General features: G+C 37.0%; 1 protein-coding gene across 3 annotated transcripts in view; it reads left to right on the forward strand.

Moving 5' to 3' along the window:
- IBTK (inhibitor of Bruton tyrosine kinase) overlaps positions 1-15,072 on the forward strand; it is a 108,096-nt gene that overhangs the window by 16,561 nt on the left and 76,463 nt on the right. For all 3 annotated transcript variants that reach the window (XM_028108088.2, XM_028108090.2, XM_028108089.2), the window contains exons 3-5: positions 48-144; positions 1,301-1,425; positions 13,220-13,330. In XM_028108088.2, the coding sequence (XP_027963889.1) occupies positions 48-144; positions 1,301-1,425; positions 13,220-13,330 (333 nt within the window). The remainder of the gene's footprint in view (positions 1-47; positions 145-1,300; positions 1,426-13,219; positions 13,331-15,072) is intronic.

Below are 15,072 nucleotides of genomic sequence, written 5' to 3' on the forward strand. Positions count from 1 at the left end.
ATAGGAGGTAACTTAAATATTTTTTTCGTCTTTTTTTTTTTTCTTAGCATGGTGTTAGTCTGTATATTCAAGACAAAGAAGGCTTGTCAGCTTTGGATCTTGTAATGAAGGATAGACCAACTCATGTAGTATTCAAAACTACTGGTAAGAAAATTCCATAAATATATTCCATTAAGGTACAGCTTAGAAAATTTTAATGAAACTTTGTTCTTATTAAAATACCTGAGAAAATTGATTTGTGTGTGGATATCTGCAAAGAACTTTTACCTTGGTGTATGTTACCTGATAATTTTGAGTTTTTATTCAGAACACTGGTTTATTTTGCATTTTCAATTTCAATCTATACTGTGTAAGAGTAAAAACACACCCTAAGTGGTAAGACAGAATTGTAACTACTGTAAAGTAATTAATGTGCATCCAGAAAGTAACATCAGTACTTGAGGTAGAGGGGAAAAGGAAGTGATTCTTCTACCCTCACATCCTTCTGATTTTACTTATTTCTCTAATTTGTTTGCCTTTGAACTTGGAAAATGGAAATTGGTGGAAAAGGAGAAGAGTTTTAAATGGGGCCACTCTATAATTTGCATTTAAGTAGTGAGCAAGCTAAGTAAGGACACATTTTTCATTTTTATTTCTACTTTGGATACTTTATTGCAAGTTATAGTTATAAAATTCCATTCAGGGAATTTATATGCCTTCCAAAATAAAAATGAAGATTTAGATCATAAACTTAGCTATGATTAAGTTTTATCCCACTTTAAAATAGTTATTACCCTGATCACGAGTGTGATTTTTGCATCTATCAAGAGCAAAGTATTGAAGTTAATGTTTCTGTAGGAACAGTAACTAATATCACATTTGTTTCATCCAAAACCCTTATATGTATGTATATAATATAAATAATACTATATATATTATGTATCTATTAGTAACATTCTGTATTTAAATAACTATAATTACTGTTTTCATGGAAACTAAGTGGATACGGCAGGCAGTATTTTACTCATTTGGCAGTTAAACTAGCTGCTAACGAAACAAGAAACAAGTATTAGATTCTTAACATTGAGATAGCCCTGTGCTGATTTGGATTTTCTGGTTTCTGTTCCTAGAATTAGATAATATGTTAATAGTTCCATAATGTAAAAGATAATGTTGATATCATCTTTCTAAATATGCTGGTTAAATTAGTTCCTGTAAAGAGTCTGTTTGAGGTAAACTGATTAGTAGAGTATATATATAATTGAATTCAACTGATATTTGTTTTAAAATATAAAAGTATAAAAATTAATTTACATTTTAGATCCTACAGATGTCTACACTTGGGGAGATAATACAAATTTCACCCTGGGTCATGGAAGCCAGAATAGCAAACATCATCCAGAGTTGGTGGATCTGTTCTCCCGGAGTGGGGTTTATATCAAGCAGGTATTTTGAAGTACAGTCTGAGTACTTTCAGAGGTTAAAAAGACCTTTTGTGTTTGATAGTTTATCTTTTCATGTGGATTATGTTAACTTTGTTGAAGGGATAATAACACTTAGAATTCAATAGAACTTCACGAATTCTATTTTAGATTTTGTGTTAGCTTTAAGCATATTTACATTGTGTTAAATACCATAAAACTATGAGATGTTTGTGTAAGCAGTGTTAGAAATTAGAAGGCACTATAGAGATACTACTTTTAAAGGTAGAACTTGTATAGATTTTCTAGCATTTGTTTTCATTTTACAAAAATTAGAGTTCTTCATATTGTTTCTCAAGTGAATTTGTTGTTGAAACTCAGTGTTACTAGTTTTAGGTGAGCGAACCTGAGTTCTTAAATATAAGTAATTATAAAATTCTAGTTGATGTAATTGGAAAGTTTTGGTCTTTGATCTTAGTTCATTATGTTGGATGATGTCTTCCACTTCCATGGATTTTGCTACTGTTGACATACTCATCTTTTTCCATAATGCAGTGTGTGTGTGTGTGTGTGTGTGTGTGTGTGCACGCGCGCGTGCACGCACATTCATCTGAGCTTAACTAGGTCCTCAGAGTCCTTAAAATGCTCTTCCACCCATAGCAGCCACTAACGATTGATCACAGTTGGGGCACTTACTTAGAAAAGATGCCTGTTTTCCTTCTCTGAGTTAATCCATGATCTAGTCACCTTTCATGAGCTGAACTTTTTCAGGAGCAAGGAGTTTTCAACAAAAGTGAAGGAATAAATGGTAGCATTAGTAAACCAGAGACTGATTATACCTTCCGGTCCTCAGATATATGTGCTATAGAGGAAATGAGCATTTTCATCCTTGGTTAGGATGAAATAGTACACTTACGGAGAAAGCTACACTTAAGGGAAGGAAGTGAGAATATTTTGTGAAGAGATTAAGTATATAAGGAATTTTATTTACCACAGAATGAGGATTGAAGCAAGCACTGTGGATAGGTTAGGAAGGAAAACAGTGTAAAAAACAGTCGGAAAAGAGAAGGCAAGTTTTATGGGAATATTTACTGAGCACCAGTTATATAGAGAGCCCCATTAGTCACTGAAATGGGCTCATACTATACTGCCATGCAGCAGAAATTATTAATCTCAGCATAATATATTCCAGAGAAGTAAGATGAAAAGGCATAATCACTTATCTCCTTAAAAAATTCAGAGGTTTTAAGGTTGTAACACTTAAACTCTGGTATTGGTTGTTGAATATAAGTCAAATTATAGAATGGCATTCTAATATTGGATATAAAATTGAACAAAATGTATTATTTCTGGCTTCAAAAAATGATTTTTCCTTTACAAATTCTAAGTTTGTATTACAAATATGAATACAATTTAGGGTTTATTTTTAGGTATTTGTGGTATAGTTAAATGAGATAATGACTTTTTATATTACTTATGATAAGTATATGTAGTCACAGAACTTACCAAGTAGTTAAAGGATATGTGTAAGTAGAGCTTGTAATTCAGCTTCTAATTTTGTTTCCCATAAGAACTTGTCTTTCTGGAAAATAATTCTAAGATTTCGTTATTTTGTAATCATTTTTTATATCCAAGTTAGAAATATTTATAGATGACATAAGAAATGTGAATGTACATTTTTTTAAAAGTAAGAAAAAAGGATTTTTAAATAGTATTAAGGTAAAATTAATATACTGAATATTAGATGCTTTGAAAAATAGCAACGTGGTGTAGAGGTTAAGTATGTACATACATGCAAACAGGCATACTTCAATTTATTGCACTTCCCTTTATTGGACTTCATAGACACTGTATTTTTTACAGATTGAAGGTTTATGTCAGTCCTGCATTGAGTAGGTCTTTCATTGCCATTTTTCCAGTAGGATTTCCTTACTTCGTAAGTCTGTAATTCTCTCAATATTTCAAACTTTTTCCTTAGTATTGTATAGCTGACCCTTGAAGAAAATGGGGTTTGGGGCACTTGACCCCTCCTCCATACAGTCAAAAATCCTTGCATAACTTCTGACTCTCCAAAAAATTAACTACTGTTGACTGGAAGTCTTACTGAGAACATGGTCAATTAGCACATACTTATGTGCATTATACACTGTATTCTTAGAATAAGTAAGCCAGAGAAAAGAAAATGTTATTAAGAAAGTCATAGAGAAAAGAAAATACATTTAAAGTACTATACTGTATTTACTGGAAAAAATCTGCATATAAGTGGATGCGCACTGAAGTTCAAACACCTGTTGTTCAGGAGTTAACGGTATTTCTTCTGGTGATCTGTGATCAGTGATCTTTGATATTATTATTGTAATTGTTTTGGGGTACCACAAACTACATCCATATAAGATGGTGAACTTAATTGATAAATGTGTGTGTTCTCACTGCTCCACTGGCCATTGTTCCCCTATCTCTCTACCTCTTCTTGGGCCTCCTTAATTCCCTGAGACAAAAATTATTGAAATTGGACCTGTTAAGAACTCTGAAATGGCCTCTAAGTGTTTAAGTGAAAGGAAGAGTTAATGCCTTCTCATTTTAAATCAAAAGCTAAAAATGATTAAGCTTAGTGAGAAAGGCAGAGATAGGCCAAACACTAGGCCTTTGAACCAAAGAGTTAGCTAAGTTGTGAATTCAAAGGAAAAGTTCTTGAAGGAAATGAAAGTGCTACTCCCAGTGAACACACAAATGGTAAGAAGGTGAAACAGCCTTATTACTGGTATAGAGAAAGTCTTAGTGGTCTGGATAGAAGAGCAAACCGGCCATAACATTCCCTTCAGCCAAAACGTAATCCAGAACAAGGCCCTAACTCTCTTCAGTTCCATGAAGGCTGAGAGAGGTGAGGAAGTTGCAGAAGAAAAGTTTGACGCTAGCAGAGGTTGGTTGGCTCATGAAGTTTAAGGGAAGAAGCTGTCTCTGGAACATCAACGTGAAGGTGAAGCAACAGGTGCTGATGGAGAAGCTGCAGCAAGTTATCCCAAAGATCTAGCTAAGATCATTAATGCAGGCGGCTACACTAAACAAGATTTTCAATGTAGACAAACAGCTTTCTATTGGGAGAAGTCAGTGAGTGGCTTCAAAGCTTCAGGGGGCAGGCTGACTGTCTTGTTAGGGCTTAATGCAGTTGGTAACTTGAAGCTGAAGCCAGTGTTCATTCACTTAACCATACTAAAAATCCTAGGGTTCTTAAGAATAATGCTAAATCTCCTCTGCCTGTGCTCTAAAACTGGAACAAAGCCTGGATGACAGCACATCTGTTTATTGCATGGTTTACTGAATATATGTTTTAAGCCCACTGTTGAGACCTAGTGCTCAGAAAAATAGATTCTTTCAACATGTTACTGCTCATTGATAATGCACCTGGTCACCCAAGAGCTTTGATGGACATGTACAGTGAGATTCATGTTGTTTTCATGCCTGCTAACACAACGTTTATTTTGTGGGCCATGGATCAAGGAGTCATTTTGACTTTCAAGTCTTATTATTTAACAAACACATTTCATATGGCTATAGTTGCCATAGGTAGTGATTCCTCTTATGGATCTGGGCAAAATAAATTGAAAATCTTCTGGAAGGGATTCACCATTCCAGATGCCATGAACATTCATGATTCATGGAAAGAGGTCAAAATAGCAACATTAACAGGAGTTTAGAAGAAGTCGATTCCAGAGGAGCAAGATGGCGGAGGAGTAGGAGACCTAAATTTCATCTGGTCCCAGGCATTCAGCTAGATAGGGATCAAACCATTCTAAACACCTATGAACTAAACAGGAGATTGAAGAAATGAATAGCGGCAACTCTCTGAACAGGAAAGTGACCACTTTCTGGAAGCAGGGACCCAACAAGTGGCAGATCAGGGGAGACTCCCCTTCCTGCCCTGGGAGGAGTGGCGTGGGAGTGCACTACAGGAATCTGCTGGGTTTGGAGACTCCGCACAGGGTCATGTGCCAGAGATAGAAATGCTCGGTCACAGGCCGGGTGAGCACGGAGTGCAGCCGGAGACTGGGGAGACGTGAGTGATTGACTGCTTTTCTCTGTGGGCACACTGAGGAGTGGGGCCCCGAGTTCTTGGCTCCGCCGGGGCAGAGATTGGGAAGCCGCCATTTTCACTCTCGTCCTCCAAAGCTGTACGGAAAGTTTGCAGGGAACAAAAGCTTCCGAGAGCAGACCCAAGCAGATTACTTAGCCTGGCCCTGGCAAGGGCGGGGCAATTATGCCTTCGGCAAAGACATTTGAGAACCAGTGCAACAGGCCCCTCCCCCAGAAGATCAAGGGGAATAGCCAGCTAAGACCAAGTTTACCGATCAATGAGAACTGCAGAACTCCAGCACTAGGGGAATACTGCACATAGAATTCATGGCTTTTTCCCATGGCCTTCAGTCCTTCAAAGTTAAATTTTTTTTTTGAATTTTTCTTTTTCCCTTTTTCAACCATCTCATCAATGCCTTTTTTAAAAAATCTTTTTTATTTTCCATTTTTAGAGTCATATTCTATCCCTTCATAGTAGTTAACATTATTTTTGGTGTGTGTGTGTGTGTGTGTGTGTGTGTGTGTGTGTGTGTGTATTCTCTCTTTAAAATTTTGGGATACAGTTTCTTCTAACAGACCAAAATATACCCTAAATCTCTAGTGTGTGGCTTTGTTCTAGTCTCCTCCCTGATCACATTCTCTCCCTTTTTTTTTCCCTTAAATCCTCTTCTTTCTTTTTTCAACCAAATTCTTATCTATTCCTTTTATAAAATCTTTTATAATTTTCATCTTTAGAGTCATATTCCATCCCTTCATCGTATTAACCCTTATTTTTGTACATATATAAGTTTTTCTTTCTTGAATTTTGGGAGGCACTTTCTTCTAACAGACCAAAATATGCCCAAAATCTATTGTGTGGCACTGATCTATGCACCAGCCTGATCATATTTAATCATATTCTGTTTTTTTGTTTGTTTATCTTTTTCTTTTTCTTTCTTTTTTTCTTTTTTCTTTCTTTCCCTTTCCCCCCGGTTTCAGGTCTCTTCTGATTTGTTTAGTATATATTTTTCGGGGGCTGTTGTTACCCTGTTAGCATTTTGTTCTCTCATTCATCTATTCTCCTCTGGACAAAATGACAAGACGGGAAAAATGACCTCAAAAAAGTACCAACTACCAGGGACCTAATCAATACAGACATTAGTAAGATGTCGGAACTAGAGTTCAGAATGATGATTTTAAAGATACTAGCTGGGCTTGAAAAAAGCATGGAAGATATTAGAGAAACCCTTTCTGGATAAATAAAAGAACTAAAATCTAATCAAGTCGAAATAAAAAAGGCTATTAAGGATGTGCAATAAAAAAATGGTGGCCCCAACGGCTAGAATAAATGAGGCAAGAAGAGAGAATTAGTGATACAGAACACCAAATGATGGAAAATAAAGAAGCTGAGAAAAAGAGAGATAAACAACTACTGGATTACGAGGGCAGAATTTGAGCGATAAGCTATACCATAAGACGAAACAATATTAGAATAATTGGGATCCCAGAAGAAGAAGAAGAGAGGCCAGAAGGTATATTGGAGCAAATTATAGCAGAGAACTTCCCTAATGTGGGGAAGGAAACAGGCATCAAAATCCAGGAGGCACAGACCACCCTCCTCAAAATCAATAAAAATAGGTCAACACCCCAACATCTAATAGTAAAATTTACAAGTCTCAGAGAAAAAGAGAAAATCCTGAAAGCACCTCGGGAGAAGAGATCTGTAACCTACAATGGTAGAAACATTAGATTGGCAACAGAGCTATCCACAGAGACCTGGCAGGCCAGAAAGGACTGGCATGAAATATTCAGAGCACTAAATGAGAAGAATATGCAGCCAAGAATACTATATCCAGCTAGGCTGTCATTTAAAATAGGAGAGGTAAAAAGCTTCCAGGACAAACAAAAACTAAAGGAATTTGCAAACACGAAACCAGCCTTACAAGAAATACTGAAAGGGGTCCTCTAAGCAAAGTGAGAGCCTAAAAATAACATTGACCAGAAAGGAACACAGACAATATACAGTAACAGTCACCTTACAGGCAATACAATTGCACTAAATTCATATCTTTCAAAAGTTACCCTGAATGTAAATGGGCTAAATGCCCCAATCAAAAGACACAGGCTATCAGATTGGATAAAAAGATAAGACCTATCGATAACGCTGTCTGCAAGAGACTCATTTTAGACCCAAAGACACCGCCAGATTGAAAGTGAGGGGGTGGAAAACCATTTACCACGCTAATGGACACCAAAAGAAAGCTGGGGTGGCAATCCTTATATCAGACATTAGATTTTAAACCAAAGATTATAATAAGAGATGAGGGAGGACACCATATCATACTTAGAGGGTCTATCCAACAAGAAGATCTAACAGTTGTAAATATCTATGCCCCTAACATGGGAGCAGCCAATTATATAAGGGAATTAATAACAAAAGCAAAGAAACACATTGACAACAATACAATAATAGTGGGGGACTTTAACACCCCCCTCGCTGAAATAGATCATCTAAGCAAAAGATCAACAAGGAAATAAAGACTTTAAATGACACAGATGGACTTCACAAATGGACTTCACAGATATATTCAGAACATTCCGTCCCAAAGCAACAGAATACACATTCTTCTCTAGTGCCCGTGGAACATTCTCCAGAATAGATCACATCCTAGGTCACAAATCAGGCCTCAACCAGTACCAAAAGACTAGGATCATTCCCTGCATATTTTCAGACCACACTGCTTTAAAACTAGAACTCAGTCACAAGAGGAAAGTCAGAAAGAACTCAAATACATGGAGGCTAAAGAGCATCTTACTAAAAAATGAATGAGTCAACCAGGATTAAAGAAGAATTAAGAAAATCCATGGAAACAAATGAAAATGAAAACACAACTGTTCAAAATCTTTGGGATGCAGCAAAGGCAGTCCTAAGAGGAAAGTATATAGCAATACAAGGCTTTCTCAAGATCAAGAAAGGTCTGAAATACACAACCTAACCCTACACCCTAAAGGAGCTGGAGAGAGAACAGCAAATAAAGCCTAAACCCAGCAGGAGAAGAGAAATAATAAAGATCAGAGCAGAAATCAATGACATAGAAACCAAAAGAACAGTAGAACAGATCAACGAAACTAGGAGCTGGTCCTTTGAAAGAATTAACAAGATTGATAAACCTCTTAACAGACTTATCAAAAAGAAAAGAGAAATGACCCAAATAAATAAAATCATGAATGCAAGAGGAGAGATCACAACCAACACCAAAGAAATACAAACAATTAGAACATATTATGAGCAACTATATGCCAGCAAATTAGATAATCTGGAAGAAATTGATGCGTTCCTAGAGATGTATCAACTACCAAAACCAAACCAGGAAGAAATAGAAAACCTGAACAGACTTATAACCTCTAAGGAAATTGAAGCTGTTATCAAAAATCTCCCGTCAAACAAAAGCCCAGGGCCAGATGGCTTCCCAGGGGAATTCTACCAATCATTTAAAGAAGAATTAATACCTATTCTTCTGAACCTGTTCCAAAAAATAGAAATGGAAGGAAAACTTCCAAACTCGTTTTATGAGGCCACCATTACCTTGATCCCCAAACCAGACAAAGACCCCATCAAAAAGGAGAATTACAGACCAATATCCTTGATGAACACGGATACAAAAATTCTCACCAAAATACTAGCCAATAGGATCCAACAGTACATTAAAAGGATTGTTCACCACGACCAAGTGGGATTTATCCCTGGGCTGCAAGTTTGGTTCAACATCCGCATGTCAATCAATGTGATACAATACATTAACAAAAGAAAGAACAAGAACCATATGATCCTCTCAATAGATGCAGAAAAAGCGTTTGACAAAGTACAGCATCCTTTCTTGATCAAAACTCTTCAGAGTATAGGGACAGGGGGTACATACCTCAATATCATAAAAGCCATCTATGAAAAACCCAGAGCGAATATCATTCTCAATGGGGGAAAACTGAGCGCTTTCCCCCTAAGGTCAGGAACATGGCAGGGATGTCCACTATCTCCACTGCTATTCAACATAGTATTAGAAGTCCTAGCCACAGCAATCAGAAAACAAAAACAAAAGGCATCCGATTGGCAAAGAAGTCAAACTCTCACTGTTTGCAGATCATATGATAGTTTATGTGGAAAACCCAAAAGACTCCACCCCAAAACTGCTAGAACTCACACAGGAATTCACTAAAGTGGCAGGATATAAAATCAATGCACAGAAATCAGTGGCATTTCTATACAGCAACAACAAGACAGAAGAAAGAAATTAAGGAGTCAATCCCATTTACCGTTGCACCCAAAACCATAAGATACCTAGGAAGAAATCTAACCAAGGAGGCAAAGAATCTGTACTCAGAAAACTATAAAATATTCATGAAAGAAATTGAGGAATATACAAAGAAATGGAAAAACATTCCATGCTCATGGTTTGGAAGAACAAATATTGTGAAGATGTCAATGCTACCTAGAGCAATCTACACATTCAATGCAATCCCCATCAAAATACCATCCACTTTTTTCAAAGAAATGGAACAAATAATCCTAAAATTTGTATGGAACCAGAAGAGACTCCGAATAGCCGGAGGAATGTTGAGAAAGAAAAACAAAACTGGCGGCATCACAATTCCGGACTTCCAGCTCTATTACAAAGCTGTCATCATCAAGACAGTATGGTACTGGCACAAAAACAGACACATAGATCAATGGAACAGAATAGAGAGCCCAGAAATGGACCCTCAGCTCTATGGCCAACTAATCTTCGACAAAGCAGGAAAGAATGTCCAATGGAAAAAAGACAGTCTCTTCAGCAAATGGTGTTGGGAAAATTGGAGAGCCACATGCAGAAGAATGAAACTGGACCATTTCCTTACACCACACACAAAAATAGACTCCAAATGGTTGAAAGACCTAAATGTGAGACAGGAGTCCATCAACATCCTAAAGGAGAACACAGGCAGCAACCTCTTCGACCTCAGCCGCAGCAACTTCTTCCTAGAAACATCGCCAAAGGCCAGGGAAGCAAGGGCAAAAATGAACTGTTGGGACCTCATGAAGAAAGAAAGCTTTTGCATAGCAAAAGAAACAGTCAACAAAACCAAAAGACAACTGACAGAATAGAAGATATTTGCAAATGACAGATAAAGGGCTAGTATCCAAAATCTATAAAGAACTTACCAAACTCAACACGGAAAGAATAATACAATCAAGAAATGGGCCGAAGATATGAACAGACATTTTTCCAAAGAGACATCCAAACGGCCAACAGACACATGAAATAGTGCTCAGCATCACTCAGTATCAGGGAAATCGAAATCAAAACCTCAATGAGATATCACCTCACACCAGTCAGAATGGCTAAAATTAACAAGTCAGGAAACCACAGATATTGGCAGGTATGCGGAGAAAGGGGAGCCCTCCTACGCTGTTGCTGGGAATGCAAGCTGGTGCAGCTATTCTGGAAAACAGTATGGAAGTTCCTCAAAAAGTTGAATATAGAGCTACCCTACGACCCAGCTATTGCACTACTGGGTATTTATCCCAAAGATAAAAATGTAGTGATCCGAAGGGGTACATGCACCCTGATGTTATAGCCGCAGTGTCCACAGTAGCCAAACTGTGGAAAGAGCCAAGATGTCCATTGACAGATGAATGGATAAATAGTAGTGGTATATACATAAAATGGAATATTATGCAGCCATCAAAAGGAATGAAATCTTGCCATTTGCAACGACGTGGATGGAACTGGAGGGTATGCTGAGCGAAATAAGTCAGAGAAAGACATGTATCATATGACCTCACTGATACGAGGAATTCTTAATCTCAGGAAACAAACTGAGGGTTGCTGGAGTGGTGGGGGGTGGTAGGGATGGGGTGGGTGGGTGATAGACATTGGGGATGGTATGTGCTGTGGTGAGTGCTGTGAATTGTGTGTTGAATCACAGACCTGTACCTCTGAAACAAATAATACATTTTATGTTAAAAAAAAAAAAGAATATAGCAGGAATGGAAAAATGAAGGGGGGGGGACTTGGCGGGGGAGATGAACCATCAGAGACTATGGACTCTGAGAAACAAACTGAGGGTTCTAGAGGGGAGGAGCGTGGGGGGATGGATATTGAGGGCACATACTGCATGGAGCACTGGGTGTTATATGTAAACAATGAATCATGGAACACTACATCAAGAACTAATGATGTATGGTGATTAACATAACATAATAAAGTAAAAAAAATTAAAAAAGTTAATTCAACTTTCATGCATGATTTTGAGGGGTTCAAGACTTCCGTGGGGAAGGTGAGTGCAGATGTGGTGGAAATAGGGCAACTAGAATTAGAAGTGGAGCCTGAAGATGGGACTGAATTGCTACCATCTCATGATCAAATTTGATGTCTTGAGTTGCTTTTCATGGATGAGCAAAGAGAGTGGTGTCTTGAGATGGAATCTACTACTGGTGAAGATGCTGTGAAGACTGTTCAAATGACAACAGAGGATTTAGAATATTTTATAAACTTAGTTGATAAAGCAGTGGCAGGGTTTGAGAGGATTGACTTCAGTATTTGAAGAGGTTCTACTGTGGGTAAAATGCTATCAAATAGCATTGCATGCTATGGAGAAATCATTCATCAAAGGACGAGTCAGTTGATTTTGCAAACTTCACTGTTGACTTCTTTTAAGAAATTGCCATAGCCATCCTCACTTTCAGCAACCACCACCCTGATCAGTCAGCAGCCATCAACACTGAGGCAAGACCATTAACCAGCAAAAAGATAGTGACTTGCTGAAAGATCATATGATGGTTGGCACTTTCTAGCAATAAAATATTTTTAAAATTAAGATAGGTACTTCATTTTTTTAAAAAGACACAGTGCTATTGCATACTTAACAGACTACAGTATAATATAAACATAACTTTTATATGCTTTTGGAAACCAAAAACTTATTTGACTCACTTTACTGGGAAATTCCCCCTATTGTAGTGATCTAGAACCAAACCCACAATATCTCTGAGATATGCCTGTATTTAAAACTGCTGTTGATTTTCTGTTATTTCTTTTTGATGAAGTTCAGTCATTTAAGTACCCTTATCTTTTGGTTAAGAGTCTGTGAACATGTAATTCTGTGTGTCAAGAGGGCATGGAGGGTGTTGGAAAGATGGCAGGTAGAAAAGGAAATGGGCAAGAGAGTAAAACTTGAAAATAGAGAATTATTTAAAGCCATGTAATGATATTAAAGATATATTAGACAAAATCAGAGATATTAAAAGGACATATTATCTAGCCATCAATCCCTGTATAGGGGATGTTGTTTTTTAAAAATACACTGAAGCCATTTCCATTATTTTCTTTAATAACATACATCAGTATTTGTTAACATTTGTGCTTCATGTTGCACTGCCCAGTTCTTGTTTGGGATTCTATAAAGTTGGAAAGCAACTGGCTACTGCTTTTTGTAGTTGAACATTTGAGATTTTAATTTCCTTTGTTTAGTCTCTTTTGTGGGTAACATATTCCTAATTTCTTTTTTGTTCTTTTTCCCATTTGTCAGTGTTTGTAGACATGGTTTTAAAATAAAGCATATATATTTTTAATTTTTATTACAGAACATGTTCAAATTAGAACATATAATAAATCCCCACTTACCCATCATCCAGCTTAAATAGTTAGCAGTATTCTGTAATTTATTTTTTTTATAAAATAAAGGATATTTTATTCAGAGAAATTTAATAATATTCTTTTGTTTTCTCTTAGGTGGTGCTTTGTAAATTTCATTCAGTGTTTCTGTCTCAGAAAGGGCAGGTTTATACCTGTGGTCATGGTCCCGGAGGACGTTTAGGTCATGGAGATGAACAGACATGCTTGGTAATTGAAATGTCATTACACATTTTAGGTAACTTCAGTAAAATTTCCATAACATGGAAAATTCAGTTATTAAAAAAACATTTTTAATCTACTGTAAGCAGAGAGTAATAAAGCAGTTGATAGTAGAGTTAAATCAATTAGTTGGGTCACTTGGGTGGCTTAGTCAGCTAAGCCTCTGACTCTTGGTTTCAGCTCAGGTCCTGCTCTCCGGGTCAGGGAATAGAGCCGTGTTATGGGATCACTGCTCAGCAGGGGCAGTAGGCAAGGGGAAGCAGACTCCCTGTACACTCTTTTTCTCTCTCTCTGAAATAAATAAATAAATCTTTTTAAAAAAATCAGTTTCCTCTTATATCATGTTCAAATTAAAGGATTTAGATATGCCGAATTCTAAAGCATCAAAGGAAAATTATATTTTGCATTTGGCAAATACTGGGACAGGACAGCATATAAATAAGCCTTAAAATATCTCTATAGTTGAAATTTTAAAAGTCAGACTATTGTATTTTTTATTTTTTAAGATTTATTTATTTGATGGAGAGAGAGAACGCATGTGAGCACAAGCAACGGGAGTGGCAGAGGGAGAGGGAGAAGCAGACTCGCCATGCAGGGAGCTCAACATGGCTCGATCCCAGAACCCCAAGATTATGACCTGAGCTGAAGGCAGTCACTTAACTGAGTCACCCAGGTGCCCCATAAGTCAGACTAATTGCAAAACTTTGGTGTTTATTTTTTTTTAACTTCTCATCAGAGCATTTGTGGTCTAAAAGTTGAGCCAGGGGACGCCTGAGTGACTCAGTCAGTTAAGCCTTTGAATCTTGGTTTCAGCTCAGGTCGTGATCTCACGGATTGTGAGATTTAGCTCTGTGTAGGGCTCTGCACTCAGTGGGGAGTCGGCCTGAAGATTCTTTCCCTCTGCCCCTCCCCTTTCTTGCGTGTGTGTGCTCTCTCTAAATAAATAAATCTTAAAAAAAAATTTAAAAATTTGAGCCCATATTTTCATTTTATAATCACAAAATTGAGTCTTATGGTACTGAAACTTAGTGCTAATTGGAAGAAACCTAATAATTATTGCATTCAATAAAGTTGCCTCAGTAGGTTTTTTTTAAGGTAAATTTATTTTGATGGGATTCTGATATATTTATCTATTAAAGGGCTTTAAAAAGAGGGGACAGCTATGACAACACCCATTTTTCATGGGTTTATTATGTTCTAGGCATCAGTGATGCTTTTCAAGCAGTATCATTACCTTGACTTAAGCCTCATAGCAACCCTTTGAGATTATAGACATTATTATTTTCATTTTATGCAGTGCCAGACTGTTGTTTTTTATACTTACCAACTCATTTACTCTTCACACCTGTATTTTTATTTATTTTTTTCAATGTATCAGTGAATACTTTGGCTGAAGGAGCTCCCTTTATTTATACCAACCAAATTTGCACTTGGTGTATAAGGGCTCAAAAATCATTTGTTGGATTGAATTATTTTACTGAAATGTCGTACTGGGGTTTTGTATTTTACTCATAAACCAATGTCCATATCCTGTGAAACTCACCTATCCCTTGCTAAATTATAGAGTTTACCTATGATAGATCAGCCATTTATTGGTCATGTCATTTTGGATATAGTATCACCAGATTCTATTTGTATTTTTGTATAAATGGTTAATATATTATAGGATGTGAGGGCGATCTGGCTGCAACATCTGTCACCCCATTGATTGCCAGGGTTGATTCAGCTGA

Source organism: Eumetopias jubatus, unplaced genomic scaffold, assembly GCF_037043125.1.
Source record: "Eumetopias jubatus isolate StellerSeaLion01/CBP00866 unplaced genomic scaffold, mEumJub1_p1.0 scaffold_6, whole genome shotgun sequence".
Taxonomy (NCBI): domain Eukaryota; kingdom Metazoa; phylum Chordata; class Mammalia; order Carnivora; family Otariidae; genus Eumetopias; species Eumetopias jubatus.